The 26,189-nt window shown below is 42.1% G+C and overlaps 1 protein-coding gene across 6 annotated transcripts in view; it reads left to right on the top strand.

Annotated features, from left to right (window-relative positions):
• Positions 1 to 26,189, top strand: part of CTDSPL (CTD small phosphatase like) — a 90,123-nt gene that overhangs the window by 14,260 nt on the left and 49,674 nt on the right. The window contains exon 1 of one of the 6 annotated variants that reach the window (XM_054060453.1): positions 18,814 to 18,944. The exons of 3 other annotated variants lie outside the window; for them this stretch is intronic. In XM_054060453.1, the coding sequence (XP_053916428.1) occupies positions 18,863 to 18,944 (82 nt within the window). In that variant the 5' untranslated portion in view covers positions 18,814 to 18,862. Of the gene's footprint in view, positions 1 to 18,813; positions 18,945 to 26,189 lie in introns of those variants that run through there. 2 more of the 6 variants (XM_054060455.1, XM_054060454.1) reach the window with 2 other exon arrangements.

The raw sequence follows: 26,189 nt of genomic DNA, 5'->3' as shown, positions 1-26,189 counted from the left end.
CCATTATCTTTAGCCTCCTCCTCAGAGGAGGAGGAGAAGAGGGAAAAGTTGGCAGAAATATTTCAGCGGTTGTTGATGGCATTCTGCTTCTCTAAGTTTAGCAGCATTGGGGGTGGCTGTTAAAACAGGCTTTCAGCTTCTGAAACCCTATGTTCTGAGCAGCGTTAGGTAATGTGGTGCTTCAGCACGGTAGAAGTCCAGCTGTGCTGCAGCTTTCAGTTGAGTCTTTTGGCTCTGGATTTCATCAGTAGTTTAGTAAAAATGGAATAGATCTGTTAGAACAAGTCCAAAGGAGACCCATGAAAATGATCAGAGGGCTGGAGCATCTCCCCTTTGAGGACAGGCTGAGAGGGTTGAGCTTGTTTAGCCTGGAGAAGAGAAGGCTCTGGGGAGACCTTAGAGCAGCCTTCCAGTACTTAAAGGGGGCCTCCAGGAAAGCTTGGGAGGGGCTCTTTATCAGGGACTGCAGGGATAGGGCAACAGACAGTGATTTTAAGCTAGAAGAGGGGATATTTAGATTAGACATTAGGAAGAATTGTTTTCCTGTGAGGGTGGGGAGGCGCTGGCACAGGTTGCCCAGAGAAGTCGTGGCTGCCCCATCCCTGGAGGTGTTCAAGGCCAGACTGGATGAGGCTTTGAGCAACCTGATCCAATGGAAGGTGTCCCTGCCCATGGCATTGAGTTTTGGAGCTGGCTGATCATTAAAGTCCCTTCTGACCCAAACCATTCTATGATTCTAAGATTTAAAAACTTTCCCTGCTGCAGACAAGAGCTGCGTAGTTTGCTCACAGATAAAATTCAGGCAGCCTATTTAGATTGTGATTCCCTGTCACACTGAAGCCGTATCACTTTACTCCATAGAGGCAAACCTGATCTCAGCATCAGCAGGGTTGTTTTTTTTTTTTGTTTTGCCACTGTGGAGAAACTTCTCCTTGTGTCTGTTACGCAGCCAGGAGAACAATATAGAGGGTTATGGAAAGGCTGCATTATTCCAGGGGCCTTTCTGATGGTGTTTACAGTTTCTATAGGATGTGAACACGTCTCCTGTTGCAAAAAAGCTGCAACTGAATTTGATAAAATACCAACTCTTGTAATTTTTTCTCTGATGGATTTTGTCAGCTGGCTGCCTGAGTGAGTACGACCAACCTTTTATATGCTTACCTTTGGCATTTCCACAAAAACTCAAAAATCAGTTTTAACTCTTTCTGAATTAAATAAGTATACTTGCAAGATCATGACCCTTGCATGGTTATTTCTGAAAAGTCTTTGTAAGAAACTTAGTTCCCTGCTCTTCTGATGTCTGCAACATCGAAGGGGAGTCACTACTCAGTATGAGAGGGAAGGGGATTCATCTGGGGTGTTCACTAAGGCTGACTGTATGCAAAGAAACGGGATCTTATTCTGGAAGGAAGGGTAGTGATCACACATGCGTGAATATTGTAAGTAGGATTCTGACTGGATTAATCTCATACTTGATAGTCCAGGGTACTGCCAAGGGGAAAAAATACATCAAAAGTTTGTATAGCATTAGAAGAATTTATATACTTCTAATATTTATATTCAGGAAGGATAAACTTACTGCACTCATAGCAAATATTAAATTTTTGTAGCTCTTTAGAACTAAGACTGATTATATGTTTTATAAATTTCATTTGACTTACACTTTTGGCGATTTGGGTCTTGGGTTCTGCTCACTCTCATCAGTGGAGGGTGAGATGATGGAGGTAGAGTAGCCTGGGCAGAACTGCGTGGCTGTGCCTGGGCTGAGGCTCAGACCAGCGCTGTGCTCGCAGGGTTTCTGTCGTTCTAGTACTCATCTTCCTCCTTTTGGGAATGCAGAGCTGTAATAGTTAGGAGTCTTGTCTCATCGCACAGATATGTGTGGCTTGGCGCCTGTACAGAACTCTGTTTCTGCTTAAGCTCTAGTTCAAGGGAAGTCATTGAAAGGCAGGTACTTGCTATGCTTTTTGGGCTTGGGGGGGGAGGTGTTGTTGAATTCACAACCAACTTTAAATTTCTGTTCTGAACTTTAAAATGAGGTGAAATCAAACTGCAAGCTCAGCTGTGTGATGGATGACTTTAATGGTGCTGGTCTGTGATACTGAAGATAAAATGCAGCTCCCTGCTGGAGCCTGACACAGTAAGATTCATTATGGAAGTTTGCAATTTAGTAAATATTTACAAGGTATTTGGCAATTAATGAGATACTAACACTTTTCACCTTTTTTCTGTGATCAATGATTAACAAGGTGGTATTTCATTTGTACTGTCAGGCTATGGTACGGCTTGCTCTACCTCTGCTGTTAATGTGCCAAGAAGTAATTTAGAGGAATGAGGATGCCTAAATAGTCAAGATCTGGAGAAAGAAAATGGGCTGATATTTCTGGGGTAAACAGAAAGAGGAAAAGGAGGATAAGGCAGCTAACATAAAACTCGAGGGAAGATGGATGAAAGCTTTTAAAGAATTCAGTGTGATGTAAATGTCAGTTGATAAAAAAAATATCACCTTTCAGATGTTACACAAGCCCTTTTCTGGTTTTCTTATTTGGCAATATCACTTTTCAAGGTAAAAATACTAAGCTTTAATTTTCTGCTACATAAAAGAATATAAAAGAAAAGGCTTATTGTTCATACAAGGCTGGCAGGCTAATGTTAGAAAGTGATTTTTTTTTTCAGTCCTCTGCTTTTTAACCCATTATTGGCATTTCAGCCATCATAAATACTTGTAGAGAATTCTTCGAATAACTGAGTATTAGCTGTACAAATGCATACAGAAACAGAAACTTTACGTAAATACCTTTTATTCACCTGCAGGTAACAGTGTGGTGTTGGGATGGATGGTGTCCAGACTCACAGCACCATGCAGTAATTCCAGCTGGAAGGAGTGTCTGCAGGTCCCTGCTCAGATCAGGACTAGGGATGCTCCAAGTATTGTCCAAATTTTGAGTATCTCTAGGGATGGAGATTACACAGATTGCGTGATAGCAATCTGATCCAGGGGAAGGTGACCATGCCTATGGCAGTGGGATTGGAACTGGATGATCTTTAAGGTCTTCTGACCCAAACCATGATTCAGGAGGAATTTATCATGTTGCATATCCATTGCCTCTTCTACTGTTCCTGTGTCCCTCCGAGAGTCTCACTCCATCTCTGTAATCTACCCTTACGAAGCTGGATCTGCTTAAAATGCTAATCTAAATGTATGAAGGAATAAAAAAAGCACTTGTTTGTCCATCATTTCCCTCTTCCTCAAGCAGTTCTCGATCAGTTGGGTATGATTAATCTGCAAAGAGCTTTTTAAGTTTGTAGTGATTTTCAGTTTAAAGACAGTGCTTCATTCTATTCTCCAACTTGCATTGGTCATAATTTCTCCAGAAAGATGCTGTAGCTTTAAGTTGCTGACTTCATGGAATAATGCAACTTTGTCTTGCTCTCACGTACCCATCAAAGCCATATTTTTAACGTGATCCTGTTGAAAGGACTTCCCGTACTCTGCATGCACAGATTTTAACATTTCCTAGAAAAAACAAAGTCCCACTTCCAAAAAAGTCATACTATGTGTCAAAACCTCTCAAAATAATTAAGTTGTTTATGAAGATGGAGGCTGAGTACATTTGAAGGGATACTTCTCTTTTCCAGTATGCTCTGGTTAAGGGTTTGAGGTACTGGCTCTTGAGGTGCTGCACTCAAATTACTAAGTGTTTCAGTAGATCCATACTGTTAATCCATGAACTTTTTTAACTGCCTGGTGACATATCCAGAAGAATTATTTGGAAAAGGGTGAAGACAAAGGTGGAATCAGGCTGACAGGCACCAGTGCTTTTATGCCTGTGTATTTTATAGTTAACACTCTGGAAGCCTTTTAATTGTGTTGATTTTCTCACGAGAGAGGAGATGGGAAGTGTGGTCAGTGGCGAAGAGCTGTACTGGTTTTAGCAGATTATGTGATTGTGGTTTTACATCTTAAACGTGTTGGGGTAGGGACTGTTGTGTGGTCGCTACAGCGTGAAAGTATGTCAATAGGAAGTATGTTTTTACAGTGTTACGGTGCTTATATCTGTTTGTTACAGTAAAAGCCACAACAATTGCAAAGCAGCATCTCTCTGGAAAACCAGAAACAGGTAAGCTCAAGAGATTCTGTTAATAAAAATGTTGCATTGGTTTCTACTTCAAATAGAACGGCAGTGTGGGTTTTCTTGAGGAACAAACAAAACTCCCCAAAAATTAAAAAGGGGAAAGGAAAAAACCAAACGCGAACTTACATGGCCATTTTTTATCAAGTTTGTTTGAGGCCATCCTGCAGAGATGCTGAGCTTTGGCTGCAGACAACCTGTTTTTTCTGGGTGTGTTTTCGAAGCATATAGTGCTGTCAGCTCACCTTTTCAAAGATGGAAAGGGAAATACTGAGATGATAATGTTATTATAATTACTATCAAATTGTATGTGGTTTTCACTTCTTAACAGACATGGCCTTAACTAAGCAGTATTCTCACTCCAGAGTAGTTTGCTGTTGTTACGCAGTGTATATTTGTACTCTATCTTGAAATCGCATTAAGTTCATTTGGTTTTGAAGTTTAGATGAGATCTTTTGCCTTTAAAATTCAACTTTCTCTACATTAAAACTCGGCATTTCATAGTATCCTGCAGAAATTTTTCATGGCAGTTGAATATATTTTCTGTGCAACACGCAGAATCCGAGCCTATATAATCTCAGTGCGTAGCAGTTATGATAATGCCTATTATATATCTTACATTTTATATTATATATATTCTAGTGTGAATGTGAGGAAACTTTGGACGCTAGTGTCACTACTCTAGCAAAAATATGTCTGAAGACCTCAGTGGTACCAGGTAGTTGTGGTCTCCCTCCAGAAATGTATGAAGATCCATAAACAGCTCTGTTCCTGCATAAAAAGCTTAAATAATGTGTTACTTTTAAATAAATGGCCATCTGACAACTTGTTAACTTCTTTTTGGTGTTATTTTTTTCCCTAAATGTATAATGATTTAAAATAGATTTGAGAGTATGGTGTAAGGTGATCTGTGTGTGGGCTTCGTGTAGAGGAGGAGGAGATTGGGTTTTGAGAGAACAGCACCACAGAGGACCTTGGTAGTTTGAGGTGCTTTTTCAACTGTTCTTTCATTCTGTCTCTGCTTGTTTTCTGTGCCAATTGTGTCACCAGAAAGTTCTGCAGGTTACAAGAGAAATGGGAATTATAGAATGGTTTGGGTCATAAAGGACTTCAAGGATCCCGTTCCAACTGCCCCGCCATGGGCAGGGACACCTCCTGGGATTGTTCAGTCAGGTTGTTCAAAGCCCCATCCAACCTGGCCTTGAACACCTCCAGGGATGGGGCATCTACAACTTTTCTGGGCAACCTGTGCCAGTGCCCCACCACCCTCAGTAAACAATTTCTTCCTAAGATCTAATCTAAATCTCCCCTCATATCCTTCAAAATATCTGTCTTTAGTCCAGTAAGCTGTTACCGCTATTTGCACCTGATGTAACTCCTCTGTTTTCAGTGCTGTGCTTCCTTGATTTTCCTCAGCTGTAAAAATGAACCACTGGCAGCTGGATCTGCACAAAGGTGCAGGGAGAGCAGGGGTTAAAAATTGCAGCAAGGGAGAGTTCACCTCTTGCAAAATGCTCTTCTGAGGTTACAGAAAACAACTGTTAGGACTAAGTAGGGATTTTTTTTTTTTTGTGGTATTAGTGCTGGGGATTCTTTGTGGTTTGTTTTTTTTCTAAGCTCTTGTGGATTGGATAATATTTCTCTGCTGCTTGAGTTTAGCTTTCTTAGGATGACAGTATTTTAGGTACTTCTTTTTACCCTAACTACTTATTTTAGCACAAAACCTGCAGAGATGAAGTAGTTTAATGCTTCATATGACCTGCTCTTCACACAGCCTCAGGAAGAATGTATATACTTTTTCTAAAAAATTATCATCATCATAATCTTAGCATTTCGTCAGAATACCATGAACATTAACTTTCAGTGCAGAAGAATAAAATAAAAAATACGGGGTAGATATTCCTGTAAAAAAAATGTACCTCATTTTAAAAAATCCCTCAGAGTCCTGGCTTCAAAGAAAGAAAAATATAAAATTCCTTTTGAATCTCCCAGTAAAATTCTGACACGTACGCTACATTTTGCAGTGCCCTTTGATTTATTGCTATAAAACCAACTAGTCCTTAAGAAGCCAAGTCCTCCCTTCCTTTAAACTGTGTCGCGATAGCAGGTTGATTCTCTTCTATTCATTCTGTCAAATAAAACAATTTGTGTTAATTACTGCTTGGGTTTTTCACATGATTTGGGCATACAGCTCTGTTACGCTCAATAGCACATGTTCTGGTTGTTTGTTTGTTGGTTTGTTTTGGTGACAGCATTAGTGTTTCACTCCAGTGTTTTGCTTTAAGATTAACATATCATTAAGCTGCATAATAAGATACAGCCTTTATTTGCATGCAGTGAAATGGCAGGGGAAGGCAGGGCATAGTTTTGCAGTTTATTCAACAGTAATAAAACCAAATACAAATAAAAAAATCTCTGAAAGTGGATTAGCCAATTACTTGGCACTCTCTGCTGTGGGATAGCAAGGCCAAAACTGATGCATTTACGGTAAAACTCATGCTTGCGGAGGTGGGTTATTTTCCCATCTTTGCCAGATGTTGCAAAACACTGAGTGCTACTACCAGAATAATCCATGTAGCTGTTTTTTGCATAATTTGGAGGCAAGTCTTCTCTGATTGGGACCTAGGGCTGTTAGGTCTGGAGAAGAGGAGGATGACAGGAGACCATATCACTCTCTACAACTACCTGAAAGGAGATTGTAGTGAGGCAGATGCTGGTCTCTTCCCCTAGGTAACAAGTAAATGGCCTCAAGTTGCACCAAGGAAGGTTTAGATTGAATATTAGGAAGAATTTCTTTACTGAAAGAGCGTTGAAGTATTAGAACAGGCTGCCCAGGGCAGTGGTGAAGCCTCCTTTCCTGGAGGCATTCAAAAAAGTGCGTAGATGTAGCACTTCAGGACGTGGTTTAGTAGGCATTGGGCTGACGGTTGGACTTGATGATCTTGGAGGCCTTTTCCAACCTTAATGATTCTCAGATTTGCCAGGTATATTTGCTATACTCTTACAGCGTATCATGCAGTGTGCCCCTGGTATGGATAACTAGAGGTCTCTTTAATAGCTGTGGTTTGATAGATTAACAGTTAAAAGAATGCCTTTGCTTTTGGAGGCAAGAAGTTAATCTTTGACAGCATATTTTTGACATGTTACTGAAAATCATTTTGTACATGAGCTCTGCTGCTATTTTCAGTGTTGTTTATGGGGCTCTTTTCAGCAAAACTGCTGTCAATGAGAGCCCCGTGGAAGCGAAAATAGCAGCTGATCAATGTGTGATTTATCCATGGAGTTAAGTGCTTAACTTAAATGGAAAATAGATCCATTAAAAAAATAAAAGATCTTTCCAATGCACTGTGACAAGCTGCTGCAGCCTCATCTTCTCCATTTCTTCGTGTGCATTTGACTCCGTTTCTGGACATGAGTTGAACAGGGGCTGTGTTAGGTGGAAGAAAGGTTGTGTAGTTTAGGTTTGTCGTCTTTTTAATGCTTTGCGATTTAAATTGTGATTTCGTGAGGAACAGGTCGTTGTTGTTTCTCGTCTGGCCTTTCATCAATGGTGTACGCTCTTCAGTTACTGTCTCAATCAGTACCCAAAAAGTGTAGAACCCTAGGCTATCTACTAGCAGTGCTCCACATGAAGTTTGGCGTAAAAGTATTTGGAAATCCTGTAGTCAAAAGTATTTCAGAAATCTGAGGGCAGTTGCTTCGGAAGTTCCTGAAACAAACAAGGTGTCTCTTGTTATGACGATGTGAGGTGCAATCCTGACAGCTGTACCTCCTGGTCTGCCACTGAGAATTCATTGGTTTCTCGTTTCCTGAAGCAAACGTTGAAATGTGGTTAATATTTATTTATTGAGTCTGACCCCTTGGAGTCATCTTCATAAACAACACTGGCTTTCCTTATGATTAATCCTTTGTTTCTCACTTTCTTTTTGACTTTTTGAGCTACCTGTAGCGACAAATGTGCCTAACAGATTGTTGATTGTCATGGTTGCTCTTTCTGGAGTTAGTGGTAAGGCATATCCCAATGGAAAGGTGATTGTACACGACAAAAACATGAAAGGTGAATATGTCACCGTTGCCATGAAACATGACAAGTGTGCCTGTAGTCATTTCATTCATCACTAGAGATGCGATTCTCTTTGTCTGCTTGGCATGTAGAATGGCTGAGCAGATGTCATGGTGTCTGTGTGTCAAATGACAATTTAGGCTGAGCAGGGTGGTGGAAACACGGGCTGTTACAAGGTGATGTAAGTTTAGGGCCCTCCTCTGTCAGCTCTGCTGCTTGGTGACGATGGTTGTTGCTTGAAAAGTGATGGGAACCTATCAGTGCCTGTTGGAGCTGTTCAAGACCATCCACTGGTCTTGAACATTCATTTTCCTCTTTTATTTGGAATTCCTGAATTCTGCAGTTTTTGGTTGTTTTTTTTAATGTTTAAGCTACCTGTTACTATGAACATTAGGACAAAGGCATGTAGTGATAGGACGAGGGGGAATGGCTTTAAATTGGAAGGGGGAAGATTTAGATTAGATATTAGGAAGAAATTCTTCACCAAGAGGATGGTGAGGCACTGGAACAGGTTGCCCAGGGAAATTGTGGATGCCTCCCTGCCTGGAAGCATTCAAGGCCAGTGGGAGCTATCTCTGCCCATGGATGGGAGGTTGGAACTGGATTATCTGTGAGGTCCCTTCCAAACAAACACATTCCATGATATCTCTCTGTCATTGAAGACCAGGTTGGATGGGGCTTTGGGTAGCCTGGTCTAGTAGGAGATGTCTCTGCCCATGGCAGGGGCATTGGAACTAGAGGATCTTTAAGGTCTCTTCTAACCCAAACCATTTGATGATTCTGTGTTCCTTACTCCATTGAGACAGAGCCTTTTCCAGAAATTACATGGTTTAAGTGGCTTTGGATATGGATCTGCTGTAACAAGTCCATAGAAGGCCACAAAGATGATCAGAGTTCTAGAGGACCTCCCATACGAGGACTGTCTGAGAGAGGTGGGCTTGTTTAGCCTGGAAAAGAGAAGGCGCCAAAGAGACCTCTTAGCAGCCTTCCAGTACTTCAAAAGGGCCTCAAGGAAAGCTGGGGAGGGTCTCTTTATCAGAGAGTGCAGGGACAGGATGAGGAGGAAATGGTTTTAAGCTGAAAGAGGTCAGCTTTAGATCAGATGTTAATGAGACATTTTTTTTCCTGTGAGGGTGGTGAGGCATTGGCCCAGGTTGCCCAGAGAAGTTGTGGATGCCCCATCCCTGAAGGTGTTCAAGGCCAGACTTAATGAAGCTCTGAGCAACCTGATCCAGTGGAAGGTGTCCCTGCCCATTGCAGGAGGCTTGAAACTGGATGATCTTAGAGGTCCCTTCCAACCTAAGCTGTTCTATGATTCAAATTCAGAGGTAGTGTGCTTAAGAGGGAAAAAAAAATCCACCTGGGATAACTACAGTATAAGTCCTGTCTGTTCCTGTGAGGATGCTTAGTAGTGATTAAAGTATTGGTGGTCAGTTTATGTTCTACCTGCAGGGGAGGCTTTAATGAAATGCGTGTATGTGCCACTGCCTTTTGAGCCCGTGGACCTGTGGTTTCCAGCAGTCATCCATGCTCTCCAAAGATAAATTAAGAAACAGTGCAAAATTGCACATTTTTTTTGTTTGTTTTTCTTTAAATTCTCTCTCCCAGGCATTTGTGTTCAGAATTAATTTAGGAAAAAAAAGTTCAAACAAACAGAAAAGCACTAAAAAAACCCAACCCTCACTAAACAAAAAATAGTTGTATTTCCATGCGGCTAATCACAGAGCAGAAACATTGGTCTTGGTCACAGCTTTCTTAAAGGGAGCTGTTGGCTTTGCAGCTTGGGCAGAGAAAAGGTCATAGTCAAGTTCTCATTTGACTGGAAGGGAAGCATGGCTTGTTGAGAGGTGCCGGAATAGGGATTGGAGCAGAATTACAGGTCACTTTTTTATGTTACTAGCTCCCTGGAACTTGTTGAACTCTGAAAATACAACCTAAAATTGTTTCGTTAAGAAAGCAAGATTCATCCCTTAAGGAGTTATATGCACATCTCTCAACCTGACTTTCATATTTCATCCAGACATGAAGATTTGTTAGAGCAATTATTTTTAAAGAAAGATTCGTTGTGTGTTTGCGAAGAAGGATCAGTGCAGTGCAAGTATTGCAGCAGAAGTAAACATTATGCTTGTGACGGAAGGGGATCTGAAGGGCAGGAAAATCCAGGGACTGTCACAGAAGGGAGTGTCAGTTTGAGCAGAGTCCTTCTCCTGTGACAGATGATGCCTCCTTAAGCCAAACATGAACTTTGGAGATGCCGGAGTTGTCTTTTATGCAGGAAGAGCCAGCCTATAGCCTGTGTTCTGTAGGATGGACCGAGATGCTCTTTGTATGAACAGAAGAAGTGACAGTGATACAGAGCACAGAAATAATGTTTGTGCTTGCTCTTTGAGGACTGCTGCACTCTGCACTGTACCTTCCAGGGTGACCTCACTCACCAGCTGTGTGACATTAACAGGGTCAGCTTCAGCAATGCAAACTGTGAGGTGGCAAAGCACCCAACGGCCTTGTAATGGGTCTGTAGGACATAATTGAACTTTGTTTATGGAGTAACAAAGAAAGAAAGGCTGTAATTAAACATCAGGAATAATAAAACTTAGTATAAAATGGTAGCACCAGAAAGCCTCTGTAGTGGCCAAGTATCATGGAAACATGTCCCTACTTAGCATATTTTGTTGTGAACATGAATGTGACTGATGTCAGTACAGTCACATCTTTGTAGGTAGTCTTTCTTGGATGTCTTTTACCCTTACTGTGCTTTCAGTCAGGTACCTGATAGTATCTTGCAATTAGCACCTGCTTTATATGCTGTATAAAACTCCATCACAGAATCATTTAGGTTGGCAAAGTCCTTTAAGATCATCAAATCCAACCATAAATTTGACATTGCCAAGTCCACCACTGAACTATGTCCCTAAGGGCCACGTTTAGGTCTTTAAATACCCCCAGCAATGGTGATTCAACCACTTCCCTGGACAGCATGTTCCAATGCCTGACAACTCTTTCAGCAAAGTAGTATTTCCTTATGTCCAATCTAAACCTCACTTGTTGCAACTTGAGGCCATTTCCTCTCATCCTATCGCTTGTTACTTAGGAGAAGAAACCAACATCCACCTCATTGCAGCCTCCTTCCAGGAGTGATTCAGACCACAAGTGATGGTGTGGTGAAGTGATTTTTGCATCTGGACACTTGGGGAAAAGTGCAGCAGGCAATTTTGTGTAGCACATGCTCCTGGAGTTCCCACAGGCTTTGATGTAGGGAGACTCTTTGATGTAGGGAAAAAGCGTGACTCTGAATTCTAGCTAAGGAGGCACCAAGAGCACAGAAGTAGAGGGTGACTTGGACAGGGGCACTGTGAACTTGTGGCATTCATCAGGGGCATCAAGGAGAGACGAGAGAGAAAAAACACTGAAATTGGTGAGCTACAAGTTGGCAAACCTCAAACCCTGAGAAGTGGGAGACATGACTCGGGAGTTCTTAGAAATGCAAACTTGAAAGGAAAAGAGGGCTGATGGTGACAGTTTTAAGAGTTTTTTTTGTTACGGAGGTAAGCACAGACTGTCACAATTCAAATGCCCCATCCCTGGAGGTGTTCAAGGCCAGGTTGGATGGGGCCTTGGGCAGCCTGATCTAGTGGAAGGTGTCCCTGCTCACGGCAGGCGGGTTGGAACTAGGTGAACTTTAAGGTCCCTTCCAACCCAAACTATTCTATGAAATGAAGGACAGAAAATACAGTAATTCACTGACTTTGAGAAGTTTCTCCAGCACAAGAAGGAAACCTGCGGAAAGTCTGACCTAGTTTCTCATAGAGATGGTTTGAGCATGGGTAAGGATAAAAGAATATTTTTGCTTCTCTGATATTTTGTTGTTTTTGGTTTTATTTATTTTAAAATGAATTTTTTATGTGCTGTGACTTGTGCTTGCCAGAACATGCACTTACAATGGCTGTGGGGATACAAAGCGTCAGCAAGTGTTGTAGTAATGAAAGGAAGACAAAGGATTTGGTCTCCTGCTCAGCAGGAAGTCACCAACTTCTGACAGTAAAATATTTTATTAAAATGGGGAAGGGAAGCTTGTATCAGTCTTTGGCAGAGACTTTAATTGAGAGCAGATGGCAAATTAAATCACTGGATGCTTAGTGGCTGGTGTGAAACTCTACAACTTCAGATCTGAGAGCTGTTACCTTTGACACCTTGGGAAAAGTAAATAAGCATCTACAAAACCAGAAGAATGAACATAATACTCAAGCTGCCTTATTCATAATTTCTTATTTCAGTTTTCAGAAGGGAACACAGAAACATAAGAAATGCTACAAGAAACTCAGGAAACCGATACTGTCCAGCAGATTTTTCCTCTCAAAGATAAACTATGTGAAAGAAACTGAACTCTCTCAGCCTGTCAGGTTACAGGAGTGAATTGGGCTTCTTTAGCTTAGAGAAGAGAAGGCTCAAGGGAGACCTTCTAGCAGCCTTCCAGTACTTCAAGGGTGCCTACAGGAAAGCTGGGGAGGGGGCCTTTGTTAAGGGCTGTAGTGATAGGGTAAGGGGGGGAGTGTCTTAAGCTGAAAGAGGGAGATTTAGATTGGGTATGAGAAGGAAATTCTTTCCTGTGAGGGTAGTGAGGCACTGATGCTGCATCCCTGGAGGTGTTCAAGGCCAGGTTGGATGAGGCTTTGAGCAGCCTGATCCAGTGGAAGATGTCCCTGCCCATGGCAGGGGGCTTGGAGCTGGCTTATCTTTAGGGTCCCTTCCAACCCAAACCGTTCTATGATTCTCTGAACTTGGTAAAAAGGAAAGAGTAAGCTGGTAGACTACCGTAAGTTGCAGTGAAGCTTTTAAGATGCTAAACCAGAAAAATGTGGTCTGCATATAAACTGCTATTAAATGGGAGAAGAAATCTCTGCGTCGTGCATTCATAGCTCAGGGCCTTCAGAGGGATATGGCCAGTGGTACCGTGCAGCGTTCTGGTCTGGTGCTGGGTAGTCAGTAATGGCCTGGGCTATACAGAGTCTACAGGTACAGAAATAAGTCACATGGGATGATTCTACTAAAAATAGAAAGGGACTGGGTGAGCTTAATATGTAGCGTGTGGTTTTCATGCTACTTGATCAGAACACTTCATGATTTTGTGGAATAATCCACTGCAAAAACTGTGAGGAAAGGGCAAGTAGTTGTGGTGTTAGTCCCTAGAAAATCGTGAGTTTTTGTAGTAGTCTGGCTTGACACGCAGCAGTAAAAGAGAAATATATGCCTGTTTACGCATTCCAATGTGACAGCTGATTTGTAAGAACGGTGAAGTCATCCTGCTGTACCCTGTTTTGGAAAGGCTGTTTCTGAACTGCTGTGTAAAGCTTTGAGCACTGGATTTGGATTTGAGAGCTTTCCAAGGAGCAGGGAGAAAGAAATCAGACCAGAAAAGCTGACCTACAGTGTAGTGTAAGACTGAACAAATTGAGAACAACTTTTATCCTGGGACAGAGAAATCATGATTTTTATTTATTTATGTGCCTGTCCATAGTTTCTGTGGCTGATAGGACTGCACCACTTCGATAGTTAGTTTGCTAAGAGAAATCACAGTAATGCTGCTATCAACATACATTTTTTTAATATAGAAAAGGTGAGGTCAATATGTTGATGTGGTTAGTTCCGCATGTAGTGAATCATAAAACTCATTAAGGTTGAAAAAGACCTCTAAGGCCATCAAGTCCAACCGTCAGCCCAACCCCACCGTGCCGAGCAAGTCAATGTGTAGCTGTGTGTCCTTGGTTTGGGTATGTAGGAGCAGGAGAGATGCCAGATATTTGTCTTGTTTTGCAGCAGGCGTGTGGTCGCATACAGGGCTTTTCTACTTTAGCTCTGTATTGTTTCGGGAGATGAGTTCAAATGCAGAAGTCTGTTTAGATGTTAGTAGTTCATCAAATATGCTGGGACTGGGCAGAGGGAGCTGAAATGGGAAGGGAGAGGCTCTGTCCAAACTGATAGCATTCAGCCAATAGCCAAAAGAAAGCTTATGAAATCTCTTGTGGCATAGAATTGTTAAGGTTGGAAAAGGACCTCTAAGATCTTCCAGTCCAACCATCAGCCCAACACCACCGTGCCTACTAAACCATGTCCCCAAGTGCCACATCTAAACTTTTTTTTTAACACCTCCAGGGATGGAGACTTCACTGCTTCCCTAAGCAGCCTGTTGCAACGCTTTGCCACTCTTTTGGTAAAGAAATGCTTCCAGATATCCAATCTAAACCTCCCCTGGCACAACCTGAGGCCGTTTTCTTTCATCCTATCACTTCTTACTTAGGAGAAGAGACCAGCACCCATCTTGCTAAAATGTCCTTCCTAGTTTCTGTATGGTCACTTCTTTTCCTTCCTTCCTTCCCCTCACCTCTTTGTGCTATGACGTTATTAAACATTACATATAATGGGATTTCTGTAGTTGAACAAGAAATCAAGTTTTAATGTCAAAAAGCATTAGGTTTATTGGTACCACTGGAAGCACTTCGAATCAGGTCACAGAAAAGAATAAATCAATCCAGCTATCACTTGGAGCAGTGGCACTTCCTTCCCTTTTGAGAGAGTACCTTTCCACTTAGCCGTATCAGGTGCTTTTTGCAGAGTATCTGGAGGGACTGATGGGAGGGAGGGTTCTCTGATACATGCTAGGTTCGTGGTGCACTTAGCACACCCTTTGTAGTTTCGGTGAGTAGCTGGATTTATTCAGCAGAGTACAGGCATTAGGAGATATATTGGCTTCTTTTGATGAAGCTCTTGATGCAACAGACAGTGATTAGGTCAACAGTAATTTGCTGCTGTGCTGCCTACATCCCAGCTGGTGTAAAAGTCTTTAGAGTAAATCAAGCAAAAACTGTAGTGGAGTTGGCTGCTGATCTTAGAATGGTTTGGATTGGAAGGGACCTTAAAGATCGTCTGGTTCCAACCCTCTTGCCATGGGCAGGGACACCTTCCACTGGATCAGGTTGCTCAAAGCCTCATCCAAACTAGTCTTGAACACTTCCAGGGATGGGGCATCCACAACTTCTCTGGGCAGCCTGTGCCAGTCCCTCAACACCCTCACAGGAAAAAAAAAAATTCTTCCTAATATCTAATCTAAATCTCCCCTCTTTCAGCATAAAACTGTTTGCCCTTGTTCAGTCCCTGCAGTCCCTGATCGAGAGCCCCTCCCCAACTTTCCTGGAGTCCCTCTCTAAGTACTGTAAGGATGCTAGAAGGTTTCCTGGGAGCCTTCTCTTCTCCAGGCTAAAGAAGTCCAACTCTCTCAGCCTGCCCTCATATGGGAGGTGCTCTGATCATCTTTGTGGCCTCCTCTGGACTGGTTCTCACAGATCCATGTCCTTCCTGGATCTGAAGCATCTGATCTTAGTATCCGAAGGAGTCGTGAGTCTGGAAGCTGGGCAACTTTACCCTTCTTCAGTGCTATGTACGCAATTAAGCAAATTGCAGATGTCTTTATATTATAGTAGTTCCAGATAGAGCCAGTAATTGAGGAAGTGCCAAAATAATTGGAAAGGATGACAGGAAGGGTTTTTTACTCTATTTTAGGCTGTGAGGTTCAGGAAGAAGGAATTGAGGAAGCTGCTGAGAGGATGGGGGGGACAGAAATAACATGACAAAATGCTGCAGTGTGAGATACAGAAATATGATACTGTTTGCTCTGTGAAACACACAGGGGTGGTCCAGGCAGTATTGTAGCCACAAAGAGTGGGAAAAGGAAATTCATCTTCTTTGGTGGGGAGGGAAACAAGCTGTGCTGAATGTAGAAGGGGTTTAGAGTGGAGACTGGCATGAGGTGGGCAGGCAGAGCAGTTGAGGGGGTGGGCACCTTAGCGTAGGGAAACTGAACTGCTCTCAGATTAAAAGAAGAGTTGTAGACTTCTTCCCGTTATCCCCTCCATCTGCTTCAGGGTTCCCAGGCTGCTGTAGCCAAGCTCTTCTGCTTACAACCACATCTTCCTCAACTTCTTACCCCTCACTTCCCAGCCTACTGTTGCTGCCGCTTCCCTCACCCCTCACAGAAGCCAAGGAAAGGGCTTGGGTACCGCTGTTTCAGGCTCATGTAAAGGCACCGAGGCATAATGCTGCAACATGTAAATAAAGGTATTGGGACATACTTGGTTATCTGGTTGTAGCGGTGTTGCAAGGTTTGTGTGTACCTTTCGGTTTGGATTATCTGCTCTGTCTTGATGAATAACATTTAGCATGTTTGTTCAGCTGCAGGAACTTTTTAATCTTTTTACTTCGCTTTTCTCCCAGAAATAGGGAGAAATAATCTCACCGTGGCAAAGTTTAGTAAAGATTTGATTGCGAGTGCATTTTTTGCTGGGAGAATACATTAGTGGTAGCTGGAAGAGAAGAGAACTGAATGTGCAGGATTAAGCTTGAGGCCCCAGCTTCCTGTATAAGGGGAGAGGAGCTCATGAATCCGAGGCACCAGCCAAGAGGAAAAAGGGTAATGGACAAACAGAGGCTGTGCGGTTTGCCGCGCTGTGCGTCGGCTGCGGCTGGGTGGGCTTCCCGCTGTGGGACACAGGCGACGTTGGGGACACTGTCCGTGCAGAGCTGCCCGTGTGCTGTGCTGAAGGCAGGAGGTGAATGAGGGCGGCTCAACAGCTTCATGTGGTTTGAACAGTTTGGAAAGCAACAGGCGTTGTTCCTGGGAGGATTTAGGCACAAGAGCTCTCCATATGAATTTTATTATTTAAGGCTAAAGCAAATGTTGAGAAGTAGGAAAATACAAGTTCTTGGAAAAAATAACACAAGGCACTCGCTGCTGTGTAGTTGAAGGAGGTTTGTAGGAGGCTCCCAGCCTGGCTCTTGGACACCACAAAGCCAAGTGGCTCCAGAGTGCTGTTTCCAAAACCTCGCTGGGACCTCACTTCCCTTCAAAAGCTCAGTTAGAAATGTGATTTTGATAGGGTTTGCAGCTCGCTTCCCCAGTCTCTGATCTGAGAACGATGATCAGAGTGTTTACAAGCTAGCTTGCTGCAATCCAGGCACTACAGAACCTTGGTGTCTTGTACCTTGGATTTCTCTTTCTGTGAGGAATGTGAAGAGAGAGCTGAAAATACAACCTAGAGTGAAATATTTGGATACCAGTAACTCAATGATAATTTTAAACGGATCTGTAGTATATTAGGTAAAGGAGAAAACTTTCCGTTTCCTACTCCCTTGCTGTGATAATGAGTAGAGTATCAAAGCTCATGTGAAACGTGATGCCTTACAGAGAGAAATTAAAAGATATCTTTAAAAGGGAGGTAGGTTGAAAGCTGACTAAAACTGCTGCCGTACAGTTAAATCAATAACAAATTTCATAAATCATCTTAATAAAAATGACTCTTTTCATCCTTGATAAGCAAAGCCCCTGGTGTTGGTGGATGAGAAGCTCAACATTACCCAGCAATGTGCACTTGCAGCCCAGAAAGCCAATCGTATCCTAGGCTGCATCAAAAGCAATGTGGCCAGCAGGATGAGGTGGGGGGATTCTTCCCCTCTACTCTGCTCTCATGAGACCTCGACTGGAGTCCTGCATTCAGTTCTGGAGTCTTTAGCACAGGAAGGATATGGATTTATTAGAGCGAGTCCAGAGGAGGCCATGAAGATGGTCCAGGAGCTGGAGAACCTCCTGTGTGAAGGCAGGCTGAGACAGTTGGGCTTATTAAGCCTGGAGAAGAGAAAGCTCCAGGGAGACAGAGCATCCTTCCAGTACTTAAAAGGGAGCTACAGGAAAACTGGCAAGGTGCTCTTTATCAGGGAGTGCAGGGATAGGACAAGGAGTTAGTGATTTTAAGCTGAAAGAGGGCAGATTTAGATTAGGTATTGGGAAGAAGTTGTTTCTTTTGAGGGTGGTGAGACACTGGCACAGGTTGCCCAGAGAAGTCGTGACTACCCCATCCCTGGAGATGTTTGAGACCAGTTTGGATGCAGCTTTGAGCAACCCGATCCGGTGGAAGTTGTCCCTGCCTGTGGCAGGGAGGTTGGAACTGGATGATCTATGAGGTCCCTTCCAACCCAAACCATTCCATGATATCCCTTCCCCATTCTGCTAATCGTTCCAGCAGAAACAACACGTAGAAATGAAGACAGAGTTTGTTACATTTGTCCTTTATTCCGCAGACTGTAGTGCGTGTGCTCTTTTCTCAAAGGACACCTTGTCCAGTTCCTTGCTGATGGCTTCCTGGAAAAGATACTTGAAGTCTCCAGGGAACTGAACTTGGTGATACTGCCTTCTAATGCAGTCTTGCTAGACGCAAACACGAGTGCTTGTATGGGAGCGGTATAATTGGACTCTTGCTTTCTGATTTCTGAAACATCTGGGTTCATATTCCACAGTTTGTTTATTTTTATACAAGAAGGAATAAGAAGCCTGAGGCTGTAGTGGAGCCATCAGACTGCAGAGTCAAGGCTTAAACAAGTAGCATGGGATCGATGTGGCTGCTGTTCTTAGAAGGATCTTTCTCTTCCTAGAAGTTTTCATCCTTTTAGCAGGCAGTTATTTTCCTCCCTCTGCTCCCTTATATAATTTTTGCTGCTGTAAACAGTTTTGCTTGTGGGATTTGGCTTCATTTACGTGTTCTATTAATAATGTGGGTTATCGATGCCTACTCAAAATCAGGATTCTCTTGTTTCCTTTGTATAAACAAACCGGTTTTCATGAATGGCTGAAAAAATCGGTTCCATTCCAGATTATAACCCTGAGTTGTGGACCAAAATGTATTATACTCCTTATTGTGGATATGGTAAGTGATTATCTTTCTTGATGGCGGTTCTAAAACTACATAAAACTACACAGTTTTGTTTTAGGATTGATCTGATAAATAGTGAAGTATCTTTATTACAGCTTAATTATGGAAACCAGGAGCTTATGATTTACCCTTCTTTGAATGTGTACATGAATCTTTCAGAGTAGTAGGGCAAATACGGTGTTGTTTCTGGAGGCTTAAAAAGGTGATTTGTTCTCTAATATTAAATTTTAAATGTATTATTCATGAGGAGAGCAAAGCTGAAAGTTTTTTTTTCTTCCCTCAGTAGAAATGAACTTGAAGAATACATTATCTGTATATAGAACAAAAAATAACTTAAAGGACTCCAGTGCTCGCTAATATTGGAGAGGTGCATGCAAGCGCTGTTGGAATTTCCTCAGGGAAAAAGAACCAGAATTCTGTTGAAAACAAGCACATACAGTCGTTGTATAATTCATACAGTATTACTTGAATACAGTTCCAAAGAAAAGTCAGGGTAATTCTAGTTAGAAGAGCTTTGTAAAATGACAGAGTGGCTGTTTATTGAAGTTGCTTTAAAGTCCAGGTGTATGAATTATTCCCTCTCTGGTTTGGACACAGGGCTGGGCTGCATAGTTGTGTTACTTGTACCACTTTCAATCTGGCTTTTCCAGCTGTGTGCATATGCATGCAATGTGTTCATGCATGTATGTACATACTGCTCGTTTATTAAGGCAGGGAAAATGTGTGTGAGCTCTTCTATCTATGGCATGTAAATGGAATTTGGAAAAACAATTAAAGCTAGGTAACATTGCATAATAAAATAAATTCTTTCAGTATGGAGTATTTCAAACCTGGGGCACACTCATGTTTGCAATTATTTTCTGCTGTCCTACCGCTCTAAACAAGAAGTATAAGCCAAGTGACATCACATTTAGTGATCTTTAGTTGTACTTTTCAATGTACTTTTCTCGTTCCCAGATCACGCTTGGTTTAGTTGCCTGAAATGACTCGAGGTAAAGAAAAGACCCAAGTTGCGTGTTCAGACAAGAGCTCTCAAGATATGTTTTTCCATTGCCTTACTCAAATCTTATGCAACAGTTAGCTGTAATTAGTAATAATCAAACACCTCTGTTATTTTTTGTGGAAGACTTAACAAATTTACTGAAAAGTGAAGGACCTCATCTAACAGTACTTCCTATGTGTTTAATGTAGCTTCTAGAATACATTGTATAAAACAGAGGGTGATACCCCTGCGGGAATTTATGCTATTTGTGATAAAGCAATAAAGTTAGGATGTTACAAGCCAAGTACTCCTCTAGACCTTAATGGTAAATTGTATGAGCACCTCTCAATTTTTAATATATATTCAGCCCCAAGCTCCTAGTGAGAGGTTCTGTGTGCCTTTACCTAGGAATAAAAATTAAGCAAGAAGTGTTTTGAAGGGTTTTTTTTTTACCTTAGGTTTAAAAAAACTCTGTAGACAAGGAATTGTGACACAAATCGTATGAGGCCACTTGTCCCAAAAACCTGGGAATTGAGTGGAGCAGAAAAGAAAAAGTAGTTCTCTTCAGAACTCAACTGTGTTTCTTAATTGGTGGGACTGACCTTTTTCTCTTTGCTTTGCAGCACATATGTCGTGTTAAGAAGTACAATCCAATATTGGCTCTTGTCACTTGATCTAAAGTTGTAAGGAACCCTAATTCTGTGTCCCTAGTTGTTGCTTGGAGCAGTTAGTGTCTTTTGGTGTTACTTGGAATTTTCGTACTGTCTTTCCTTTTAATGGAAGTATCCAAAATTTGTGGTTGCAAAAGAGAAGCTATATATATATATTTTTTTTTACATATTTGAGCCACGTTCCTTATTGTTTGCTGTGATTTTTCCAATGACATAAAACACAAACAAATACAGATGTTTGTACCATAAGCAGAAGAGCAGGGGAAACATTGCGGATTTGTAGAACTTGCATTTTTTTTAGTGTTATTTATGAAGATGCATTTCTCTTCGGGGCTGAACAGAAGACTTAAGATAATGGTGGAAACTTAAAACCTGTGGCCAGGAAAGCAGGCACAAAAATTACACAGAAATTATAATTTCCTCACATTGTAATCAATGAGGGTGAAACACGTTTTAACATGCAGTTTGTTGAAGGTGTTTGGGAATTGTGCTCATCCTTCATTAAAGAAGGGATTAAACAGTTCCTTCACTGCTTGGGCTCACCTATAAATTGTATACTAGCTGATAAATACGGTCTTTGAGTAACTAGATTTTCTCAAATGAGGGAAAAAACCACCAAGTTTTGTGGATAATGCACTTGCTGAAGTACTGTATAACTCAGTGTCCGAGGCATCTTCTGTATGGAAAAATGTTCCACTTTTACCTCTTGGTCAAAGGAGGGAGGAAGAGCAGAGAAAAAAAATGCTGTGCTGTGGAAGTCCATCCAGCAGCTTTGCCCTGGTTGTGTAAGCTCTTTTCCCTTGCGAATTGTGTTGTGATCACTGAGTATGCGTAATATTTTCAGCAAATAATATTCCATGAAATGTTTTGTCATCAGACTTTTCTGTACCATTACATTTTTCTTGCAACATAGTGTGGGGAAGTCACTGGAGACCCCAAGAATCCTGGAAGCCGGGATGGGCTCAGCAGCTCATTGTGGATGCAAGAGGTGTCTGAGGTTCCTGATTCAGCCTTGTTGAGGGACCTCACGTTAAGCCCTGAACACCTTCAGGGATGGGGCATCCATGACTTCTCTGGACAGCCTATTCCATTGCCTCACTACCCTCACAGTGAAACAGTTCTTCCTAATAACTAATCTAAATCTCTCCTCTTTCAGCTTAAAACCGTTTCTCCCTCATCCTATCCCTGCACTCCCTGCCACCTGTAGACTCTTTAAGTACTGGAAGGCTGCTGTCAGGTTTCTTTGGAGCTTTCTCTAGACTGAACAACCCCAACTTTCTCAGCCTGTCCATTTGCATTTCGGAAACAGTTGCATTGATATGGGTAGAGGAGCAAAAGGATTAAATGAAGGGATTGTTTTGCAGCATTTTTTTAGAATAAGCAAGCTTGATGGATTATTTCTGGTGTTGGCCAACTCCACTGACTTACAGGAAAAGCTACAGAGGCCGTGGGGGGGGGATGGTGATCTTTCCCCTAGCTGTGGATGTTTGCAATATAAACAGCTGAGCTATTCATGAGGGGCTCTCAGCAGAGGAAAGAAAAAAATTAGCAGTTTCAGGGTGGGTACCGGCATAGACGAATCAGATGGATTATGCCCTGCAAGTGCTTATCAGTTCGGCTTTATGAACGCTACCTGTGTTCAGCTGGGCTGATGACTGAGATACCAGGAGGCTACAGAGAATATCCATGGCAATATCTTTGGAGTTATAATGATAGAATTAAAACATGTTAAAAATAGTTCTGCTCAATGTGGAGACGTGTTACCACCCAAGCAACATCCCACCTCTTGCTTTCTGTGTCTTGGCAGGAGGTTTATGGCAGTGTATGCCTTAAACATGCTGGCCCTTACTTTGTTTAGTTTGTAGGACTGGGGTTCCTTGCTTGTGTCAGGACTGCAGGAGGGGACTCCTGCTTCTGTTCATGCACGCTTATTACTGTCATGAAGCATTTCAGCAGAAAGGAGACCATCTTTATGGTATTGCAAGAGTTGTACTGCAGATCTGTGTTAAATTTTGGTCTGGGAAAATCATGTTTGGTCATGCATTTCTCTTGTCATATTTTCCTATGTCCCCAAGGAAAATACGACCAGGTAGAAAAGGCGTTAATGAATCAAGCCATTGTGTAGTTGTGTGTCCTTGGTTTGGGTATGTAGGAGCAGGAAAGATGCCAGATATTTGTCTTGTTTTGCAGCAGGCGTGTGATCGCATACAGGGCTTTTCTGCTTTAGCTCTGTATTGTTTTGGGAGATGAATTCAAATGCAGAAGTCTGTTTAGATGTTAGTAATTCATCGAATATGATGGGACTGGGCAGAGGGAGCTAAAATGGGAAGGGAGAGGCTCTGTCCAATCTGATAATGTTCAGCCAATAGCCAGAAGAAACCTTTTGAAATCACTTTCGCCATGGAATCGTTAAGGTTGGAAAAGACATCTGACATGATCTAGTCTAACCATCAGTCCAACATCACCATGCCTACTAAACCATGTCCCGAAGTGCCACATCTCCATGTTTTTTGAACACTTCCATCACTGTCCTGAGTAGCCTGTTCCAATGCTTGACAGCCTTTTTGGTGAAGGAATGTTTCCTAATATCCAGTCTAAACTGCTCTGGTACAATTTGAGGCCATTTCCTCTTGTTTTATCACTTCTTACATGGGATAAGAGACCAACACCCACCTCAATACAACCTCCTTCCAGGTAGTTGTAGAGGAAGGGCCATGCTACATTGGAGCACATAACGTAATTTGGGCCAAAAGGGATGATTTAAGCTAGTAGGGTGAACAGCATGCAGAACTGTGGCAGATGTGAGCATCTGAGGGAATGTATTTCTCAGTGCAAATTTCGCTGCATGCGGTGAGCTGTCTCAGAGGTACCCATCATCCGCTTTTCAGTTTGAAGTTGTTGTTGCTGTCCTCGTCTTCTGCCTTTGTTTGAGTTATGACCCCCATTGCAGCAGGTTTGCCTTATGAACGCCCGTGGGCATCTCAGCTGCAGGCTGGCAGAGCCTCAGTTAGTCTGAGCTGCTCAGAGAATGGCAAGTACCGAAGGGGAGCAACGCTCAGTGCTGGTGGGGATCTGTGAGGTTAGAGCTTATCGTTTTGGGGAGAGGAGAAGGAGCGAATCCGAAGGTCCCTTCTAACCCAAACCATGTTATGGTTCTGTGGTCTTCAGTTCTTATCTAGCAGTCAGTTGTTCGTGCTGTCTCATGGCTTGTGTGTAAAATAGCAAGTGAGTAGCTGTCTGCTTTACGGGGATGTGAGACATTAAAGCATGGGTACTGAGTTTTGTGCATTCCTTTTAGTACAAAGTTTAGGATATTTCAAATAGGGCAGAAGTACTTAATGTTCTGGGTATTTGGAGAAGCAATTAAACATGTCAGCAGCTGTTTCAACATGCAACTGAACTGTGTCAGCCTGGTAGAGGCATCTAAGGTCTTGTTTAAGGCACTGAAATTCTTTTTTAAAACTCCCCTCCTTCTAAGCTTAATGGAATAAGAAAAGTGAATTTATTTTCTTTTTTTATTATCTGAACTTCTAAACCGGCAGTGAACTGTGGCTTTGTTCCAGAAAGGAATTGCTGGAAGTTGGGCGAGTTTCGCTGCCTTTTTTTTTTTTCAAGATTGCAGTAACTTTATCATACAAATTTTGCAGTTTCCTGTATCTTTTGTTCTGTTCCTAATCTACTTTTAGCTTTCAGTGTATCGTATTTCCAGGTGGGGTAGTGCTGCTTTTAATGATCTGGGAATGCTGAATGGGTAGAGTAATCTTGAGTCCAAAGTACAAGGTCAGAAGAGCTGGGAATGAATATTTTAAAATTTGTTTCAGTTGAAAATACACTTAATATTAAGTAGCGCCAGCAATCCATGCTGTTACAGTGGCTGCTGGCATTGGTTGGGTGCCTTATGCACTGCTGGTAGTTACCATTTCAAGCTTTTTAATTCTTAAAGTGAAATATTGCATTTATCTTTGTATATATGTATAAAAATAATGGGATTGGTGAAGTTGAATTCTTTCTTAGAGGTGGGTTTGATACTTAGATCAGCTTTGTGTTTTGCTGCAAGGTACACACCCAGCCAGTGGGGAAATTCACACCTTTGTGTTAGGCTCCTGAATATTTTGAAACAGAATTATAGAATCAGAGCTTTGGGTTGGAAGGAACGCAGTATCATCCAGTTCCAACCCCTGTGCTGTGGGCCAGGACATCTCCCGCTGGATCAGGTTGCTCAAAGCCCCATCCAACCTGCCCTTGAACACCTGCAGGGATGGGGCATCCACGACTTCGCTGGACAATCTGTGCCAGTGCCTCCCCACCCTTAGAGTCTGTTTTCTTCCTCATATCTAATCTAAATCTCCCCTTTTTCAGCTTAAATGATGATGTCAGATGTATATTGGTTCTGGCTGTTCCTTCCTCTGTAGTCATGGGTTATTTTTGTAGTTGATGAGGATTCAGATAGACGTTGAGATGCTGTACTTACTACAAGTACATGACGCTTGTCTTTCAAAGATGACAGCGTGTATCCTAGTGGCCTTTCAGATACAGTCCGGGGAGGAGTTGGAAAGCCAAGGAGAGAGGGCTTGCGCTTCAGCAGCGCAATCACAGAATCATTTAGGTTGGAATAGACCTTTAAGATAATTAAGTCCAACTGTAAACCTAACACTGCCAAATCCACCACTAAATTATAGCAAATTATTAATGAGAATTTGCCATACACCTTTGTGGGATGTTTTTACTTAACCTCTTTACTTACGAGCTTAACAGTAGCTGCTCTGTTCCAGGGAGGTGAGAGGCAGCGTAAAACTCTCTTTGGAGGTACCTAGTAGCACTGCTGTTCTGCAGGTGACGCTTCTACTGGACTGAAAACCCGCAGTGGCTGATGTTGTAATTATTTCAGATTTAATAGAATTACTGGATACATGTAGAACTTGCTGGAAACCTAAGTTCATCAAAATTCTTTCTAGCTTAACTGACGAGGGCAGATGCAATAGCCTGAAGATAAAAAAAGCAGCAAATCAGCTTGCTAACATCTTTCTCTCTGTAATATGCGCTTGCAGTACATGTCTCTAAACATTGAAAATGTTTAGTAGAAATGAATTTATATAGGGTAATCTAAGGTTGGGTAAAGACTACTCCATGAAAGCTAAAGCTGGAGAAGAAATCACTTTGGCAACAATTCCTTAAGGTCAGATTCTGTCCTAGCAGATACACTAAAGTGTCATAGGCTGCTGCTTGAGAAATGCCTGCAACTGAAGAAGCAAGAATTAGGTTTTTTAATCAAAATCTGGTGTTTTAATTTTGCTCACGGAAGCACTGAATTCAGATATACCGGAAGCGATATTAGCTCTAAGTTAGCTGTGACTTGTTCAAGAGTGCTTTTAGTTGTTAGAAACAGCTGTTACTTGTAGATTATATTAATGAGGGAAGGAAAGATGTTACAGTGATTTAGTGAAAGTTGGGGTTTCATAATATAGGGGTATTTGGGGAGGGGCAGGGAGGAACAGGGCAAAATAGTAACTGATCCAAATGACTGCATTGAAGTCAATGTCTTTTTGAAGTTATGCAACTTCTGTTTTACTTCTAAATAAAGAAAGT

The sequence above is a fragment of the Cuculus canorus genome, chromosome 2, assembly GCF_017976375.1.
Source record: "Cuculus canorus isolate bCucCan1 chromosome 2, bCucCan1.pri, whole genome shotgun sequence".
NCBI classification, from domain to species: domain Eukaryota; kingdom Metazoa; phylum Chordata; class Aves; order Cuculiformes; family Cuculidae; genus Cuculus; species Cuculus canorus.
Note: the sequence above shows the minus strand (reverse complement) of the source record. Positions and strands in the feature narration are given on the sequence as shown.